The sequence below is a fragment of the Saccopteryx bilineata genome, chromosome 7 (genome assembly GCF_036850765.1).
Source record: "Saccopteryx bilineata isolate mSacBil1 chromosome 7, mSacBil1_pri_phased_curated, whole genome shotgun sequence".
NCBI classification, from domain to species: domain Eukaryota; kingdom Metazoa; phylum Chordata; class Mammalia; order Chiroptera; family Emballonuridae; genus Saccopteryx; species Saccopteryx bilineata.
Genome location: NC_089496.1, coordinates 105,100,822 through 105,121,303, shown reverse-complemented (window position 1 = coordinate 105,121,303; position 20,482 = coordinate 105,100,822). Strand labels below are relative to the sequence as shown.

The 20,482-nt window shown below is 48.4% G+C and overlaps 1 protein-coding gene across 1 annotated transcript; it reads right to left on the bottom strand.

Moving 5' to 3' along the window:
* Positions 1–10,533: 10,533 nt before the first annotated feature.
* LOC136311181 (uncharacterized) lies at positions 10,534–18,957 on the bottom strand. Its single transcript, XM_066240393.1, has 2 exons — positions 18,896–18,957; positions 10,534–11,095 (listed from the first exon to the last, which is right to left on the bottom strand). Exons 1-2 carry the CDS (start codon positions 18,955–18,957, stop codon positions 10,534–10,536), a joined length of 624 nt encoding a protein of 207 aa, XP_066096490.1.
* Between the last annotated feature and the right edge of the window lie 1,525 nt (positions 18,958–20,482).

Sequence of the window (20,482 nt, the reverse complement as noted above, 5' to 3'; positions counted from 1 at the left end):
TAAAAAAAAAAAAGAGCTGGAACTACTACCTTCTTTATTTGATCCAGCTAATAACACTGCTTTGTCTTTTTCCAAATAGCTCCAGATATATGGAAAAGATTTATATAGGCGGATGGGGATCCTCAAACCCCTCAGCGAGATCTTCTGAGCATGGCTTTTAAGATTCCAAGAGGCAGAAAAAGCCCAATAGAGATCAGGGGAACTACCTGCTTTTAGGATACATCCTTAAAGGCTCCAATGCCCCAAAGGGGTCTCATAGGATGCCATCTGGGTCCTGCTTCAATAGTGAAAAGGAAGGTCATTGAGCTAAAGCCTGCCAGACTTACATGCCTCTGCTGTGAGGAAACAGGGACACTGGAAGGTAGGCTTCCCCCTCGCTCCTCTAAGGAAGGGTTCAGTCTCTTCCAGCCCTGCTCCAGCCACCTATGACCTAACCTTGCCCAGAATGCTGGGATTTGCCACTGAAGGCTGAAGGTGCCCAGGGCCGTCGGCCCCATCTATGACACTGTGGATGAGCCCAGGGTATTTCTTCCAAGAAGCAGGTAAACTGATCTCATTTGCATAAGGGCCACTTAACTATGTCTTACCTGCATAGTCAGGTTTTTTATTCTTCCCTCGAAGATCTCTGTTGTGGGTGTTGATAGTCCTATTTTCTGCTGCTTTGTTTAATATATAGTGTTTCCTTTATTCCTCCTACCTCATTGCCCCACTCATATTTCAGGCTGGGACCTACTCCTAATTTAGAGCTCTCTTTCCCCCTTTTGCCAACTTCTATTATGAATCTACCTTTGCCACTCAGCTTAGTGTATCCCAAGGTTCTCTTTACCAAGCCACAGTCACAGAGCTCCAGGGAAAAGCAACCTGGTCTCATCTCTCCAGGCAGAGGAGAACAGAAGCTCCATCTCCACACATGCTGCAGATGGCTTTTCCAGTCTACCTGAACCATTACCAGCTAGAAGCAGCGGTCATTGGGACTTGGACATGAGCTACAAAGTATAGAATTGTGACAACAATTCCAGTGCCATGCAGACTTTTCCTGGACTCCTGCTCCTTGTGACAGCTCCTAACAGACTGAACTGGGGTTGGGTTACATTTTTCAGGGATTTGGCATGGTGTTGGAGCCAATTTGGACTTGGTGAACATGTTAAGGACACTACTCTTTTATGGATTCTTGCTGTATTGGCCAAGAGTTTGCTTAAAGGCTTTAATCACTGTAAAAAAAAAAATAGAAGACTTGATAAAGAAGATGTGGCACATATACACCATGGTATACTATTGAGCCATAAGAAATGATGACATCAGATCACTTACAACAAAATGGTGGGATCTTGATAATATTATACGGAGTGAAATAAGTAAATTAGAAAAAAACAAGAACTGCAGGATTCCATACATTGGTGGGACATAAAAATGAGACTAAGAGACATGGACAAGAGTATGGTGGTTACGGGGGCGGGGGGAGGGAAGGAGGGAGAGGGGAGGGGGAGGGGCTCAGAGAAAACTAGATAGAGGGTGACGGAGGACAATCTGACTTTGGGTGATGGATATGCAACAGAATTGAATGACAAGATAATCTGGACATGTTTTCTTTGAATATATCTACCCTGATTTATTGATGTCACCCTATTAAAATTAATAAAAATTTATTTATAAAAAAAAGAGCTAGAAGGAGGGAAAGGCAGGCAACCCTTGAAGTTAAAGGCATGGGAATTGGTTCTCCTGCAGAGCCTCAGAAAGAAAGGCAGCCGCACTGACCACCGGACCTCAGCCCAGGGAGACCCACCTGGACCTCTAACCCGGAGGACTGTGAGGTACAAAATGCGTGTTGTTTTCAGCCACTCAGGTTGAGGCTGCCTGTGACAGCAGCTACAGGAAAGCTAGACACCAGCAAGGGCTGAGGGGGCGGACCTCTCTGCAGGGGATGCCCCGTGGGCCCTGTGAGGACCTGCTCTGGCTGCGGTCTCAGGGTGGGATGGGCCAGCTGCTGCTGGGCTGGAAGGAGCAGGAATGAAGTAATGAGGGGGAAAAAAGACACTGTTTATCTGTTTATAACCATTAATTTATCCCCTGAAGTTTCACAAACACGGAAATGGAGGAAATTCAAATAAATAAGGTCAGCGCCCTTGTTATTGATTGCATGAAAGATTGGATTCAGCAGCCTGTAGAAGGTGGAGCAGTGTGCTGTTGACTGTTGAGAACAATCTTGACAAAACAATCTTCAGATAATGTCTCCAAACACTGGGCTAGAAAATTGTGTTTGGTGTGAAAAAGGGAAAATGGAACCTAGCATTTAATATTTTATAAACTCCTTATTTTGTTATAAAAAAAAAAACATGTTGGGTTCAATAGCTAATGATATGTCATAACAGCATCTAAATTATACAGTTTCCAAATGGATTTTTTGTTTAGATGTGTAAATTCATCCTCGGGCACCTTTCTCCATAGTAGAAGTAACAGGGATCCTCAAAAAGTGGGGCAGATATTATGCTAAATATATTAATACTATAGGCGGGTGATTTCTAGTGGGCTTCTGTGGAAGGAACTCGAGGGTCCTCCTTCACACTCCATCCCTGTCTGCCCCCAGTGGAGAGTTGACTTTGTGGGGCCAAATATTGGCCTCCAGGGTAAGGCCAATGCCACCCACACTCGGCGGTGTGTTGCAGGTCCCCCGTCACTGTCCTAAGCTGAGGGTCAGTGTGCTCTGTCCACACAGCAGCCAGGCCACATCAGCCCTCGGCATGGGGACCGAACAGGACTTTCTCCGGCTGTTTCGTTCTCTCTGTGTATGTGTTCCCCCAGAGCTGGTGGCAGTGTCGGATGGCTGTCCTCCGATGCCATTTGGATTTTTAAAAAACTTCCCTACAGTCAAACCCACCTTACCAGGGAGATTTGTGCTGGGTCTTGTGCTGGAGTGCCAGCCCATGCTAAGGGCCCCTGACCCAACGTAGCTCAACGCTTAAGAGGAGCTAGTTTATAGCTACAGCTGCAAGTAGAAAATTTTTACAAGCCTCAGCAGTTAGGCTCAGATCTAATCTTGCTAACAGAAGCAGGATGCAGTCTTTGTGCTTCAGTCTTGCAGATACTACAGGAAGGCGGTTCATTGTCTTTAGAACAGTGTGTACTTTTGCAAAGATATTGTACAAACGTGCTGAAACAACAGTAACCTTGTCGTTTTTGCCTATAAATAACTCTCTCCCCCCAAGCTGGCTGCTGTTCGTTGCTTCTGTGCGTGGATTGCCAGCGGACAGTCAGCCGGATGGCTAATAAAGGCTCTTCAAATTCCTAATCAATTTGGGCTCTGGTTCCGCTCCTCACGGGCTGCACCGCAACAGGTCTCAGGTCCAAAGGCTGGTTAACAATTAAGCATTAGAGTTGTCTAAACAATGGAACCAGTCGGACAGATAGAGGACTACAGAGAAGGAGATTTATTATCTGACTTGGCTCACACAGGTGCAGAGGTTAAGAAGCTCCACGATTGGCCATCTGCAAGCTGGAGACTGAGGAAGCTAGGGGTCCACGCAGTCTGAAGGCCCGAAGCAGGAACGCCTTGTCTGAGGCCGGAGAAGTTGGCTGCTCCACGCCGGCAGAGACTGAGGCCCCCTGCCTCCACCTACCTTTGTGCTCTGTTCAGTGCTCAGTGCATTAAATGGTGCCCACCCATGTGGAAGGGCAGTCTGCTTTACTAGGTTTACCCATCCAAGTGCTAATCTCTTCTGGAAACACCCTCGCAGACATACCCAGCAACGTTTCATGGCCGTCTGGGCATCCCGGAGCCCAGTCGAGCTGACATACAAAATTATCCGCCACACAGAGTATTCTCCACCACTGTGCTGCAAGGCCCTCTGGGAGTCCCCGGAAAAGGCACCTAGGGGCTAAGGCCCGATTTGGGGGTCTTCAGGCCATAGCCAACTTCCTGAAGCCAACGAGCCCACCCCTTTGAATGATAATATCTGAAAAGAAGGGACACAGATCAGGGAGAGATGGGGAAGAGGAGAGATGGAGAAGGGAGAGATGGGGAAGGGGAGAGATGGAGAAGGGAGAGATGGGGAAGGGGGAGATGGGGAAGAGGGAGATGTGGAAGGGGGAGATGTGGAAGGGAGGGATGGAGAGGGGGGAGATGGGGAGGAGAGAGATGGAGAGGAGGGAGATGGGGAGGGAGGAGATGGGGAGGGGGAGAGATGAAGAGGAGGGAGTCAGGGAGGGGGAGATGCGGAGGGGGGAGATGGGGAGGAGAGAGATGGAGAGGAGGGAGATGGGGAGGGAGGAGATGGGGAGGGGGAGAGATGAAGAGGAGGGAGTCAGGGAGGGGGAGATGCGGAGGGGGGAGATGGAGAGGGGAGAGATGGGGAGGGGGGAGACGAGGAGGGGAGAGAAGAGGAGGGGAGAGGAGAGAGAAGAAACACAAAATTACTCTATTAGCCCCCCTGCCACGGGGGGTCTGGAGCAGTCTGAGGCTTCAGGGCTGTCCAGTGCAGACCGTGCTGCCATCCAAACATCAGAGCCAGGGTGCATGCCTGGGAGGAGGGGGACGTGCATGGGAACTGCTTGCCGTAACTTCTCCTTTTTAACCACCTCCACAGCTTTTGAAACATATTAATGCCCCCAATTCCACAGACTCACTTGCAGGCACAAAGTTCAGCACAGCAGGCTAAGGGTGATGCGTAGAGCCCTGGGCCCAGAGAGCAGCGTGTGCATTTCCGCTGAGCTAATGAGCACTGAGCAGCAAGCTCCCTTCCCGGTCGGTGGGGAGTGCAGCTAGAGGCAGGTCACGGGCCATCAGGCCGGCCCACGCTCTGGCACATTAATGTGTTGGAAAACCACTGCTTTCAAAATGGGAACATGGATTTCAAAAAAGATAATGCTAAGTACAACTAATGTATTTTGAGGTTTTACAATATAATCTGTCATGTCCGCTGAGCCTGATCAAGTGCCAGTTCATTTATTTATTTATTTATTTATTTATTTATTTATTTTTATTTTTTCTGAAGCTGGAAACGGGGAGAGACAGTCAGACAGACTCCTGCATGCGCCCGACCGGGATCCACCCGGCACGCCCACCAGGGGGCGACGCTCTGCCCACCAGGGGGCGATGCTCTGCCCCTCCGGGGCATCGCTCAGTCGCGACCAGAGCCACTCTAGCACCTGGAGCAGAGGCCAAGGAGCCATCCCCAGCGCCCAGGCCATCTTTGCTCCAGTGGAGCCAGTTCATTTTTAAAAACAAGAAGGGAGATGGTGTGGAAATGAGGAGAAGCATTTCATAATTTATAGAACTGTGAGGACAACAGCTTAGTTCTATGTCCTGTTTTCTATGGGGATGGATGTTGAGCACTTCTCCTCATGCCTAAAAGCCTTATCTCATGCCAAGAAGTTCACCTCCATGTCTAACCACAATCTTTCCAAAAGTGGAGCCTCTTGACATCAAAAAAAGATATAACTGAGGTCATTTAATCACAGAAACAGAAACAAGCCATGCCTCGCTAAGCTGCTGCATTTTAATGAGGCAGGCATTCATAATTATTGATCACTTGTCTTTTAATTTGACATTTAATATAGCTGCTCGTCTCTGAGGCATTCAAGACACACAGGCTTTCTTCTCACTCTGAGTTAACATTATGCCTTTCTTCCGAGATCATCATTCTTAATCTCCTTTAATCACTACCTCAAAGCGAACAGCATCGTTCGCCTTTCTGCCTGACGTTCTTCCGATGGCGATTAGAGGGTGTTGCGTACTCGAACTTAGATCCTCGGCGATTCCAGCCGTAGTGAGGCTCGCGGTCCTTGGGGGCCAAGGTCTTCCTTGTTTCATACATTCTGCAAGGCGTCTCAGGAACCTACAGCCTTCGATAAATTACATGCTGCGGCCATGGTGACCACTTCCCACCTCCACCCTTGGGGCTGAGGTCATCTATATTTTATGGACATCTCTGTTAAGTGGGGCCATTAATTTCACAGTGAGCGTTCGCAGTGCAGATCACCTCCCGTATGGCGTGATTTGCCAGCCGGCCTTTCTCACAAAGGCACCATAGGGACCCAGTTTATGGCACCCTTAAGAAAGACTGAGTTTTGCTGTTGTTTTTATGCAGGACTTGGAAAGTCCTGTGTAGATCACCCCGTCTATGGAAGCGACCTTCACCTAGGGTGGGTCAAGTGCAGTCCCTTTATGGCTCCAGAGTCTGGGAGGCAGAAATCACCTAGATGAGTGGAATAGTGTTGCTGAACGTCAGGCTTCCTGGAGGAGTTCTCTCTGGGGGGCAGCAAGGGCCGAACCCACCACGGAACACCTTTATCTTGACCAGGGTTTAGCCTGGGCAGACACCTAGGGAGCTGGTCCGCGGTGGGGACAGAAGACGGGCCTAGCAGGCGTCCCAGCAGAGGGCCCCAGGCCTGGAGCTCAGCTCTCAGATACGAATGAATTGGCCCCAGGTTTGGAGCCAGGCCTCCCAGTCCTGGGTCACTTTTCCAGACCCCGAGCATTCAATCCCGGTCAACGCACCTGACCTAACCGAATTCGAGCGAGACAGTCCCCACTCAGCAGCGGGCGGCCTCCCGCCAGCCCGGCACGTCTCTTTATCATCTGTGGGAGGGACAACAGCACCGAACCTCGAACCTCGAACCTCAGAGGGCAGTTGTGACAATGCAGACACAGACGCTTGGCACAGACGCACTCAGCATGTTTACGTTCAATATTTTATCTTGCTGTTATTCTCATCACTGCCAAGCCGACTCTGGCTTGTTCTGCAGCAAGTCCTCAAGGGCACAGCCGAGCTGACAGCGCCAGTGCCGCCGGTGCCACCAGTGCCACCAGTGCCGAGGGTTCCTGCTCCTGTGAAAGACAAACAGCTGGGCCCGGCTGGGGAGCTCACAAGTAATCCTGGAACCTTCTTCACTGCCTCCCACAGGTGCGGTCCACAACTCCTTCCTCTTGTCACGGGAGTCCTCTGTGACAGCACCTGTGAGAGAAGTTTTATAACCCTCTAGAGACCACTTTTCCTTTAATAAACATAGTAACCCGAGCGCTCTCCCACACTGCCTCAGAAAGCCCCTCCCCTGTGATCCCAAGATTATACTGGAACTGTCCTCTGCAGGTCCCCGGGGGCTCCTCTGCCCCCCAGCTTCTCGCCTGTCGGGCTGGCTGCCTCCTACCTGCTTCCCCGTCCGACCCCAGCTCTGCAGTCGGTCGGCACAGTCCTCAGTGTGATCGCCGCCTCGGAAACCACAGATGCACACCACAGTGTGAGGGGCACGTGATGGAATTCAACGTGGGGGGCGTGGGGAATCATCTCACAGCCCCAAAGACCAAATATTTATCGGGACCTCCTCACTGGCCCCCTGTCCCTGAGCCCCAGGACAGCTGCCAGGTTGCTGGGGTTCACTCATAATCGCCTTGCATAACCTCCGGGGTCACGTCCTTCAGCCTGTGATAAAATCTCTGCAGTCACCCACACCATCTATGGAGTCTCCCTTCTTATGCCAAGGAGCCTTGACGCCCTTGCCTGGGAGTTTCAGCTCTCTCCCAGCGGAGGCGGCAAATAGCCATGCCCTGCCCCGCCCCACCCTGTGGACTGCCCTGAGCCCGCAGACAGAGGGAGCCTCCATCTCCGGCCTCACAAGGAACGTGAAAACTTTCCATATCTTTTCTTTAAAGGTTACAGAAGTCCCGAGTCCAATATATAAGTAAAGTACTCCTAGTAGCTTACAGCAGGCCCTTGACTCTCAAAGGGGTCCTTCACAACAAAGGGGGCGTGTGCCCCAAAGAGTGCTTTGTTTCCACATAGAATAAAGAGTTTTTAGGTTTCAAAAGAGCACTGCCCCTTGTCCCCGCCACACAAGGGTCTCAGCACCTCCTCATCTGTTCTAACATTCTGCTTCCTTCTAGGCCAGGATTTTAAGACATTTTTTTGTTTTTTCTTTTTTGTATTCCAATTACAGTTGACAGTCAAACACTATTTTATATTAGTGTCAGGTGTGCACCACAGTGGTTAGACAGGTATATAATTTACAAAGCGATCCCCCTAGTAATTCCAGTACCCGCCGGGCACATACATGACCCATTTTATAACCCCTGTGTCCAGCATGCCTTTCCATGGACCCCACAACCAAGACTATATAGAATTCACTTTCTGCAGACTGTGTTTTAAAGTCGGCGATTATAGTGTTATTGTTTGAACCACATGTACCCCCAAGAGGCTCCTATCGGCCCTCCTGTACCTGCCCCTTATTCCACCCCCGAGACTGGAAGCGCTTATGTTACCCTGTTAGCTCCTCAGACGTAGGGGACCCTCCTTCACTCCCATGGGCCCCACACTTGATCAGTCCGCAAGGGCGGTGGGCTCCCCTCCTCCGTATCCACTCACATCATGGATCTTTGCAGTTCTCTGCGCCCACCGCCCCCACCTCAGCTGAGGCCACTGTCCTGGCTCCGCTGCTCACCGCCACAGCGAGCTCGGTGCTCTCCCAGCCTGGAATCTGCCCTTTCCCAACCCCTGCCCGCCCTCTAAGCAAAGGGAGCCTCCTACAATGCAAATCTGACCAGTTCCCGTGTCGCTGCTCAGCTTAGTGCTGCCATGGTTCCCCAGTGCTCTCAGGCTGCTGTCCAGAGTGACTCTCCAGACCCTGCCTGTCCTGGCTGCCGCCTACCCCTCCTGCATCCCTCTCACCTCTGTCCCCTCCCTGCCACGCTGAGCTGGACCTGGTTTAGCTCCTCAGATTGGTCATTCTCTCTTACCTCCCGTTCTGCAGACATGCTAGTCCCACTGTCTGACCCGTGGCCAATCCTCAGTACCCAAGTGGTAAAGAGATGATCAATCAGTCAGTTAATTACTGGGCTGCTCAATGCTCATCAGGGAGCTTGCCTGATACATAAGTAGCTTCTCTGTAAATGTTTGAAGGAGAGGAGGAGAGAGGAGGTGAGGAAGGAGAGGGACAGACGAGGGGAACAGGACACAAGGAGATGCTGGCTGGTGACAGGTCACAGACAGAGGTCAAGGACACAATCAGTCTATCTGCGGTGGGTAAAGCATCTAACAGAAAGGGCAAAGCCAGGGAGAAAACAGTTGTCGCAGACTGAGGATCCCAGACCCGCCCCACTAGGTTGAGGTCTAGTGACTGGTCTCAGCCTCCCTAAGTCCCAAACAATCCAGGGTGGCCAAGAGGGTTCCAGGTCCCTTAGGTCAGTCGTTGGACCCCATCTATCCACACACTGTCCGCCCAGCAGAAGGGCTTTCCCAGGGAGGGGGCTAGAACAGATACTGGGTGAGATCCCTTACTGAATTTATAAGTTTGACTCCCTCCCACCCCTGCCAAGAACCACATCTAGTTCTCCTCAGCTGGCCCTCTGGTCAGGGGTTCAATGTCACCCTGGCCAGTCTGACCTCAGAAAATGTTAGGAAAACATCTAGGCTGAGAAAACAAAATCCACACGGCTATCTCAAGCCCAATACTTCACAGCAACCATGAGGCAATTATGTAGTCATGTTATTATGCAGCAAATCAGCATGCCGACCCCAGGAACTGCCATAAATTTTTGTCTTCCTCCTGGAAAATGTGTTTTCTCCTGCCTGATAGTAAACTTGATGTCTGTGCACCAGCATAGCATTTACGGATTCACTCTGCATAAATGTATACTTCACACGGAACATGCAGCCTGCCAGGGGAAGTAGAAATACAAGTGCTATGCTATGCAGTGTAACAGCACGGGGCCTGGCTCAGAGCAAGAACTTATTAAATAACTGCTGCGAATGAATGAATGAATGAATGAATGAATGAATGAATGGGTGCTCACAAGGGGTAGGACATGAGATGCAGCAGGGCACCGCGACAAGGCACGGTTCAGACCGGAAAGAGAAGTGAAGTCATAGAAGACAGGTAGGATGCACGTGGTCGTTATTACTTTGAGAATTTGGTAGAGGAGATTCTAATGATTAAAGTGCTTACTGAAAAGAAATGTGGATATTGCACAAAACATAGTGAAGAAAACCCACCAACAATTTAGGTAGACAGATTAAATTTAAATATATGAAGAAGAAGTGGCTGAGCAGGGATGGAAATAAAACCAATCAGAAAATAAGCTGGCTGATCTGGGCTGATCTGGGTTAGGTTGGGCTGGTTGGGCTGGGTTGGGCTAGGCTGGGCTGATCTGGGCTGATCTGGGCTGGGTTGGGCTGGGTTGGGCTAGGCTGGGCTGATCTGGGCTGGGTTGGGCTGGGTTGGGCTGGGCTGGGCTGATCTGGGCTGATCTGGGCTGATCTGGGTTAGGTTGGGTTGGGTTGGGCTGGGTTGGGCTAGGCTGGGCTGATCTGGGCTGATCTGGGCTGGGCTGATCTGGGTTAGGTTGGGCTGGGCTGATCTGGGCTGGGTTGGGCTGGGCTGGGCTGATCTGGGTTAGGTTGGGCTGGGCTGATCTGGGCTGGGCTGGCCTGGCTGGGCTGATCTGGGCTGGGCTGGGCTGGGCTGGCTGGGCTGATCTGGGCTGATCTGGGCTGGGCTGGGTTGGGCTAGGCTGGGCTGATCTGGGCTGGGTTGGGCTGGGTTGGGCTAGGCTGGGCTGATCTGGGCTGGGTTGGGCTGGGTTGGGCTGGGCTGATCTGGGTTAGGTTGGGCTGGGCTGATCTGGGCTGGGCTGGCCTGGCTGGGCTGATCTGGGCTGGGCTGGGCTGGCTGGGCTGATCTGGGCTGATCTGGGCTGGGCTGGGCTGGCTGGGCTGATCTGGGCTGATCTGGGCTGATCTGGGCTGGGCTGGGCTGGCTGGGCTGATCTGGGCTGATCTGGGCTGGGCTGGGTTGGGCTAGGCTGGGCTGATCTGGGCTGGGCTGGGCTGGCTGGGCTGATCTGGGCTGATCTGGGCTGGGCTGGCTGGGCTGGCTGGGCTGATCTGGGCTGATCTGGGCTGGGCTGGGCTGATCTGGGCTGGGCTGGGTTGGGCTAGGCTGGGCTGGCTGGGCTGATCTGGGCTGGGCTGGCTGGGCTGATCTGGGCTGATCTGGGCTGATCTGGGCTGGGCTGGGCTGGCTGGGCTGATCTGGGCTGGGCTGGGCTGGCTGGGCTGATCTGGGCTGGGCTGGGCTGGGCTGGCTGGGCTGGGCTGGCTGGGCTGATCTGGGCTAAGCTGATCTGGGCTGGGCTGGGCTGGCTGGGCTGGCTGGATTGATCTGGGCTAAGTTGATCTGGGCTGGGCTGGGCTGGCTGGGCTGATCTGGGCTGGGCTGGGCTGATCTGGACTAGGCTGATCTGGGCTGAGAGATGAAGGAAGGGCATGGAGTTGTTCATGGGAAGAATGAGAAATTCAGTTGGCCATACTGTGAAGCCTCCAGACAAAGATATATTGTTGAGACTTGAAAATATTTAGGACTTCATACCAGTTGTTCAGACAGAAAGATGGGGTGAAGAGGAATAGATGGATACTTCCCAACTCTCCTACAAGGCAGGGGAGTTTGTGTTTGGCCTGGAATACTCCACTATTTCCTATGCAGTGGTCAAAAGCCTCTGCTAAATTATCAGGCCTCTCTAACCAGAAAGACACAAGACTCCTGCCATCACCTGACTCTTAGCCAATCAAGTCCAAACTCAGTTTTGGCACTGGGGGAGGGCATGCATGGCGGGCAGAATAATGCCCCCTGCCAATGATTTCTGATTCCTGGAACCTGTGACTATGTTACCTATAGAGTGAGAGAGACTTAATAGATGTGATTAAACCTAAAATACAGAGATGGGGAGATTAGGCTGTATTATCTGAGTGAACCAATGTCTGGGTCCTACTAAGAAAAGATGGGGGAAAGGGGGTCAGAAGGGTATGTGACAACAGAAGGAAGAATTCAGAGAGTCAAAGAGAGATTAGCTATACTGCTGGCTTTAAAGATGGTGGGAGGTGCCATGAGCCAAGGAATGCTGGCAGCCTCTAGAGCAGGGGTAGTCAATCTTTTTATACCTACCGCCCACTTTTGTGTCTCTGTTAGTAGTAAAGTTTTCTAACTGCCCACCGGTTCCACAGTAATGGTGATTTATAAAGTAGGGAAGTCACTTTACTTTATAAAATTTATAAAGCAGAGTTACAGCAAGTTAAAGCATATAATAATAATTACTTACCAAGTACTTTATGTTGGATTTTTGCTAAGTTTGGCAGAATAAATCTTTATAAAACAACTTACTATAGTTAAATCTATCTTTTTATTTATATAATACTTTGGTTGCTCCACTACCGCCCACCATGAAAGCTGGAACGCCCACTAGTGGGCGGTAGGGACTAGGTTGACTACCACTGCTCTAGAGGCTTGAAAACGTAAGAGAACAGATTCCCCCTCAGAGCCTCCAGAAAGAAACCAGGCCTGCAGACACCCTGACCTTGGTCCAGTAAAATCCGTGCTGGACTGAGAATTGTAAGATATATAATAAACTCAAGTCACTTGAAGTCAGTAAGTGTGCGGCAGTTTGCTATAGCAGCCACAGAAAACCAAAACAGCACATCTGTGCTTTTTAAGACTGTCCCCACATCACAGGACATACTGCAGCCACGGGCCCTGCCCAGGTGGTCTGGTAGGGCCCTACAATCATGTGACAATCAGAAACACCCACTTTCTTTCAAATGTTAGCTGGGATGAAGGGAGCATCCAGCCCGTTTGAGCGCAACTGCTCGGAGGCTGGGCTGACATTTCTTTCAAGCCCCTGACCCCTCAGGCTTTCATCACTGTGGCCATTTCCTCTCCTGTCAGTGCCAGTGCATCACCTTCAAGGGCTCTGAAGATATTTCAGAGGTGAGAGAACTGAGGCAAGCTCGGGGCATGTCAACAGACAGACATTCATCCATCTGAGACACTCAGACACTTCACTTCCGATAGACATGTCTGTTTCTCTGTGTGCGTTCGACAAAGTACAAGGAAATCACTCACAGAGGGTCTGCACCAACTGGGGGGGGGGGACAGGCAAAATGCGAGCAGCTTTAGGCTCCCTGATTCACGGAGAAGGCGGCTGGGCCTCTTGACTAATGATGTACAATTCCCATCAGCTCCCCTCCAGCGAGCATGGCTGCCTAACAGTCTCAGAACCCCGGGCGACAAATGTATTTTCATTCTGGGCATGGAAAAAAACAGAAAAGGCCGCGCACGTTGGAATCGGCACTCGCATGGTCTGCGGGAAGAAATGACTCCTGGTCACTTTTCACTTTGGTTTTTCTTCCCAATCCGCACACTGGGGACCAGCCCTGCTTCAGTGGATCGCTGGCTTCCCCTGGCGAAGCCAGCCAGTTGGACAGCCCTCATTTGATAATACTTCAGATACCAGAGCCATGATGTGGGGAAGGTTCAGGCGGCTTCTCTCTATCTCAGGCTTCCAAGAGAAGAGATTCACTGATCACACCAGTTTCCCAGGAGCCTAAGACTCATGCCCATTTTTCCTTGGAAGGGGGCTTCATAGAGATGAGTACCTGCTTCCAAAGGCCCTTCAAAGGAGCAGGAATTCAAAGATATTTGTTCTGTCTCCAGCTAACATTCTCTGTGTGCTTCTTTGAATTATTCATTATTGAAATTATGCCATCAGCAAAACCAAACCATCTCTGGCGAGGAAAGTTTACCCATGGAAGTTTTATAAAGTGAAAAATGAATTAGAATCACCATTCCTGCTTTTACCCGAATTATTATTTTTTTTTCTTAAAATCCGAACATCACTACAGGGAAAACTACAGCAATACAAAATTGGATTAGTTAGGTACAGTCCCTGGTATATACTTTAATGTTCAAGGGTCAAAATTTATTATTAAATGTTAAATACTTTTTATCAGCTTCAAGAGAATTCTCAGCTATGTTATATTACTAGTCTTCTTCGAGGGAAATACCGTCACCCAAGAGATGTGAACAGTATTTTCTTAAAGGTCAGGAGAGTCTGACTTATGTTTCCAGAGTCACGGCCAAGTTCTCACTGGGGTCCTGAGGCTGATCTTACTGAGTCTTCATAGCTCTTCCCATCATGCCCTCTGAGCAGAGCTCACGCACTTCCAAGCAGGTGAGTTTCTTCAGGCCTTCATCTTCGCTGGCTTTGGCTTAATTTAGAATCACGAGATTAGGAAAAGTGTACCAAAGAATCTAACCTCCTCCGGTTTTCCCCACATCCCCAGAACCTAGCCTTGGAGAAAATGAATAAATGAGTGAGGCTAAGGCATCAGCACAGGGTTATCCCAGCTCCACAATTCATAAGCTGTGTGACCTCAGGCAAAAGGCTTCACGTCTCTGCATCTCCATTTCCTCATCTGGAAAATGGGAAGAGTTATAGTGCCTTCCTCATAGGGTTGTTGTGAGTATTGAATGCGTGAGTACACGAAAAGCATGTCTAACACAGGAAAGGAGGTAACAGAGAGATGATATATGGATAGGTTTTTTTAAAAAAATAGTTGAGAGAGCAGTACGCTCTCTCAGACATCATTCAGCCAGTCACAACAAGGGCTGATCCGGCACCTAGGAAGAGGCCTGTTGCTATGGATATGATCATAAACAGTCGAGCCTGGTCCTTACTCTCACCGAGCCCTCAGCACAGTCAGAGGCATGGAGTCTCCATGTAAGTGACATGTCCAAACCACTGCCATCTGGATGTGGACTGAGCTGTTGGCTCAATTCATGTGGACAAATCACAAGAGTAACGCCATGATGGAGGCCTTACAAAATTCTGCAGGCTGCCCTGAAAAGCACTCCAATGGAAAGCAGTACGAAAGAACTTAAAAACAACTTTAAAAAAGGCTGTCAATCATTTAAAAAGGAAAATGTACCTTCCCTAGAGCAGTCATTTTTCTTTGGAACCAGGATGAAAATTCGATCACAGCGTACCCAAGTGAAACATTCTTCAATGACATATTACCACCATTCCTGCAAATCTAACACAAACAGTACCCCGTCCAAGGCACCATCTTCGATATTACAATTTCTAACACGCCAAAGCGCAGCGAGCCTTCCTGAGGTTCCTCGGAGTCAGGCTTAAATGAACTGACAACTCCCTTTGTTGTCTCTGTTAAATGCTGCTTCGACCAACCCCCAAACCCATTCTCAGAGAATATTTCTTTTGAACACAGCAGGACGGAGCAGCAGGCTCTGGAATCTGGCCTCATTTTCAAGCTGACTAGACTTCTCCGCCTGTGTATATTTATTTTACTGAGCTCCTAGGGACCGACCCAGGAATGCCAAGATTCCCAAGGGAACAGCTCCTCCTACAAGAGTGACATGTCATATTTTCTGCAAACAAAGCTGTAGGGCATATTTGCAGCCTTGTTTCTGAGCAGAAGAGAAAAGGGCTTAATTTCCAAATGCAGTGTGATCCCTTAAAGAAACTCACTTCCTAGGTCCTTCGGTTCATGCTTAATGCACTGAACCAATCCCCCAAGCCCAAAGCAGACTTCATGATGTTTCTAAATGGCTGCTAATAATAGTTAAGGGGGCTAATGATTGAGTACTTTCTGTACACAGACATTTGTAATTGAAATAAAACTGACATATCGTATTCAAGGCATACAACATGGCGATTTGATACATTTCTATATTACAATATGATTGCCGTTGTAGTGTTAGCTAGTACCTCTGTCTCCTTACATAATTATCACAAAATTTTTTGTGACAGGAACAGGATCTAATCTCTCAGAAAGTTGGATGTTTGCAATACAGTGTTGTAGTACATAATCACTATACTCCACAGCAGATGTCCAGAAATTATTTATCTGCTAGTTTATACTGTTCAATAATCACTTTCCTATTCCTCCATCCCCTCCCCTGGGAACCCACTCTGTCTTTATGAGTTGGACGTTTTTCGATTCCACGTGTAAGTGATATCACACAGCATTTGCCCTTCTCTGTCTGACCCGCGGTCTTCCAGAATGGCCTGCACTAGGGGGTTAAGTCTGCCCCATTGGGGGTTTATAACAGGAAGCTCCTGAGCCATGTTTTCCTACTGCTTCTTAGAGTAACGAAGCTGACACCTGCTTCTCCGTCTGCTGGGCTCAGAATTCAAGTGACCCAGAAATCTCAATCTCATTTCTAGAATTTACTGAGAAACCAATACTATGAGTAGAAAACAGCATATGCACAAATTATCCGTGGCTGTGCTGTTGGAAATAGCAAAATACTGGAAATCCACAGTATGCCCAAATGCATATCCACAGAAGATTGGCTGCATAAACTTATGGTCCTTAATATTAACAAAACAGAGTCATAGCAGTCATTTTTAAAAAAATGAATGGGGACAGCCTCTGTAACATGCTATAAAACAACTTCCAGGATGTATTAGTAAGTGAAAAAAATAAAAAGGCAAGCTAAGAGGCACATGACCTACAACAGAAGGGGGCTGATTCCACTTCAGAGGGAATTCTGTAATGAGCACTGTGAGAAGCAGGGGACAGATCTGTCCAAGCAGGGCTGCCCTGACTTACCTAAGACTGTGGTTTACTACTTCCTATGGCCACATCTGGTATAGAGCCACATCTGGCCAGACTAAGACCTCAAAAACAAGGCAACCTGAAGCTCTGTTGATTCCCCAAACACCCAGATCTTTCACTTCTGATCTGCAGGGAGCTTTGTCGAGGGTCTTCAATGCAGATGGGGAGATTCACCAGTTTCCCCCAAAGATGCAGTGCATGACGGCTCTGATGGAAGGGCCCTCACAGAACAGAAATGGTCCTGTTTATCGTCCTCTCTGCACTATCACAGTAATTGCACACTGCACAGGCCTGTCATTAAGAACTGGGCACCATGATGAAAACATGTGTTGGAAAGCACCTGCGTTGGCAAGGCAGAGATGAGCTGACCCAATTATTTCCTCTATCGCTAATTCTGGATGGGATATTGAGAGTAACTGAAAAGAACACATTGGCATGAAATGGAGATGATTCTGTTGGGGGGGAGGGATGCCCACAGAGCTCTACTGGGCAAAATTTTGAAGCATCATCTAATTACACTATTACACACTCCTTCCCTTCCCCATGAGACATGCCAGCGGTAGAGACATGTCATCTAGAGCCTGTCACTCATCCACAATTTCTCCCTCACATCCAATTGGACATTTTTAAAATTCCAATCTAGAGCTCTTTGAAAAACAATGATGGGAGTGAGACCCTGCCAAGCGCTGAAGATGGGACGCGGGACACTGTGACTGGAACAGATGGCTCCGACAGAAACCACCAATTCAACGTGACAGCCCAAGATTAAACTGCTCCCTTTAAGTCACAGCAGCTCTATGTGGCCCAATCCTTATTAGCTTCTCAAAAAAAAAAAAACCCCACAAAGAAACTTGGGTCTACATAAGTGCCAACGAGGTACTTTTCAGATAACCCAAGGATTCAGATAAGATTCAGAGCAGAAGGGGACACGGGCTAATCTGCTCTACTCATTCCCAAACCTGGATGCACAAAGGAATCGGGAGAGAGTGATTGTTACAAGGCATCGGCTCATGTGGTTATAGGGCCTTGGGAAGTCCCATGGTGTGCAGTTGACAAGCTGTAAACCTGGGAGAGCCAATAGTGTAAGTTCAAGTCCAAGTCCAAAATCAGATCAAGGTCTAACTCAAAGATAATTGGGCAGAAGAGCCAATTCTTCATTACTCAGCCTTTTGTTCTTCTAGTCAGGCCTTTGACTGATTGGGTGAGGCCCACCCCCATGGTGAAGGGCAATCTGCTTTACTTAGTCTACTGGTTTACATGCTAATCTTCTCCAGAAACACTCTCAGAGATGCACTGAGAATGTTTAACCATACAGCTAGGTACCGCATGGCCCAGTCAGCTTGACACAGAATACTAACCATCACACTAGGCAAGAAGATAGGGAATAGCACTTTGTGGAAGGAGTAGCCTACTCACAGGCCTCAAGGCAAAAAAAGCATTTAAGGGGAAGAATGGAAGCCAATGTGGCCAGAGTCTTAAAGGGACGGGAGCAGTGACCACAGGTGAGGGTCAAAGAGAGGCAAAGGCAGATCTAGCAGGAGGTTTTAGGCCTTGAGCAAGCCACAGGGGGACGGGAGGTGGTGACATGTTGACATGTATTCCAGCCCTTATCATGGTGCCTGAGAGAAATGTCTTAATTAATATTTGCAGAAGAATTAATAATCCATGAACAAACACAACATCGACCTTGAGTTCAGAGCCATGCAAGGCTAAATCATTTCGGCTTGAGAAAAATCAATCCTGAAAAACAAAGAAAACAGGAACATATTCATATATTCATTCAACAAATATTTGTGAGGCCACACCGCTCTAGGCAGCATACAACAGCATGCTGCGGAGAGCGCTCAGAATCTCACCCACGGGAGCACGGAGACATTCTTCTGAAATCCACCCACTCCGCTCATTCCACTTCCCTTTCTCAGTCAATTCAAGCAAACTGAAATTTAATTGTTTCGTTAATTAAAAGCAAATACGCTATAATCGCATTTTTTCCAAACCCTTTTATTGTTCTTTCATTCTGTTTGTATATATGATGTCCATCAAATACTAATGAACATCGGTTATTTCTGGGTGATGAGATTATTTTAATGATTTGTTACCTTTTGAGTTTTTTTTCTTTCTGCATTTTGTGTGTGTGTGTTTTAACTATAATGAGTTCATTAATTTTTACAAAAACAAAGTCACATCAGTCTTAAAGTACTAAAGCAAAGGGTATTCGTTTGATCCTGTGTGATGTCATATGAACCTATGTCTCTCAGAGAAGTTGAGGAAGAAGTTTCAGTCTGGACGGGCAGATGACTGGTCCAAAGTCCCAGAGTTAGCAAAGTAGCGAAGAGTCTGAGTGGACTTTTGCCTGTTTCCATCAGCCGCAATCTACAAACTCGCCACTGAAAGGCAGAGACTCCAACCCACCCTTCTCCCTGTGGTCCCCACAATCCTCAGTTACAGAGGTGAGTACCTCACACAGGAACACCCCCCCCCCACCCCACCCCTACCTCTCCGTGACAATGGCCACGTTCTTAGGCTCTTCCTGCTTAGGGGACATGATCTGATCCATGCTTGATCTCAATAGTAACAACTGGTCACACCCCCGTACTTCACAGAACACCACTGCGCAGTGTGGGGATGAACAGGACAAGCTCCAACTAATTTTCCCTTATGATTCTCTCTTTTACCAAAGACTTTAAGGGACATGCCTTTGAAAGAACAGGGTGGGCACAAGGGGCAAGGAGTGTTGTGGAACGTGCCTCAGTTTCCACCACGGATGCCACCGTGCTGCGGATGGAAGAAACCCCCATGTACATGACATGTCTCTTCCGCTTCAGTGTTTCTCTTCTGAAAACAGTAATTTTCGTCCTGCAACGTGCAATGAGATTTGTTCATTGACTCAGTAAATGCCTGTTAAGTGCCTGAAAAGTTCCAGAAACTGTGGTAAGCATGGAGATGTAAAGATAAACAAGGTTTTATCTCTGCTCTCAAGAGCCAAGTTTTCTACTATTTAATCTTTTTTTTTAAGATTATATTCATTCATTTTACAGAGGAGAGAGAGAGAAAGAGAGAAGATGGGGAGGAGCAGGAAACATCAACTCTCATCACACCACACCACATCAGACCAGGCAAGACCAGGGTTTCGAACCAGCGACCTCAGCATTCCAGGTTGATGCTTTATCCTCTGTGCCACCACAGGTCAGACAAGTTTTCTACTATTTAAACAAAAAAAATAAAATCATTAAACAATATTACCATAATCGATTACCATCGATTAAAGATTAGAAAATTCTAGAAGTAAATTCTAAATGCTATCAGAACTACTATCCTAACAGTAGTTAATGTGGTAAAAGAGGTGAGACTAGGCGCTTGGCCCGAGAGAGAGAAAGCCTGGTGTGGGAAAGGTTATCAAAGAGTTTTAACAGTTGATGATGGACAGAAATCCAAGACCCATCTCTGAGACTGTCTTCCCCAGCAAGCACATTAGTCACGGGGTGGGGGGTGCTCTGGGTTAAGATATGTTTTGGGGATCACTATTTATGGCAGGACTAGAACATGTCAGCCAAACTGTCCTTCCTGAGTCTCTCTTCCTTCTATCTTTCAGGACTCAAGCACCACTCTGCTTTCATCATAAAACTGAAATAAAATTGGCCCCCGTCTGCTGCTGGTAAAACCCTAACTCACTGGGACTCAAGATGGGTATGTTTGGGAGTTACTGCTCCCTGCCTAGGAATGACTGTCAACTCCCCTAAAAGACATAAGAGAAAAATCAATACAAAATAGTTCATGAGGAACCTTTCAGACCAAATGTGTTCACCCAGGCTTAAATCACAGACCTGGGAATGAGGCCACAGAAAATACGGGGATGGCTAGGCACCCAAAACTCAGCTTTTCCCACACCTGGCGCAGATTCTTAACGACTTTTTTACCCCTGGAGAATCATCAATACAAGTTGGGTGTCCCCTGATTTACAAACCTCTCCAATACGCTCTATGAAATCAGCCAAAGTGTCTTAATGTGGAAAAAGAAAGCCACACTGGAGAGCTATAACAGGCTTTCCAAATTTGAACTCCATAAAATTACCCTTTTACAAC

Excerpts from the sequence above, each read along its gene's own strand:
- LOC136311181 (XM_066240393.1), bottom strand. The coding sequence starts at position 18,957 with ATGGATCAGATCATGTCCCCTAAGCAGGAAGAGCCTAAGAACGTGGCC. Across the intron at positions 11,096-18,895 it reads GTGGCCATTGTCACGGAGAG|ATCAGCCCAGCCAGCCCAGC; the intron begins GTAGGGGTGGGG and ends AGCTTAGCCCAG.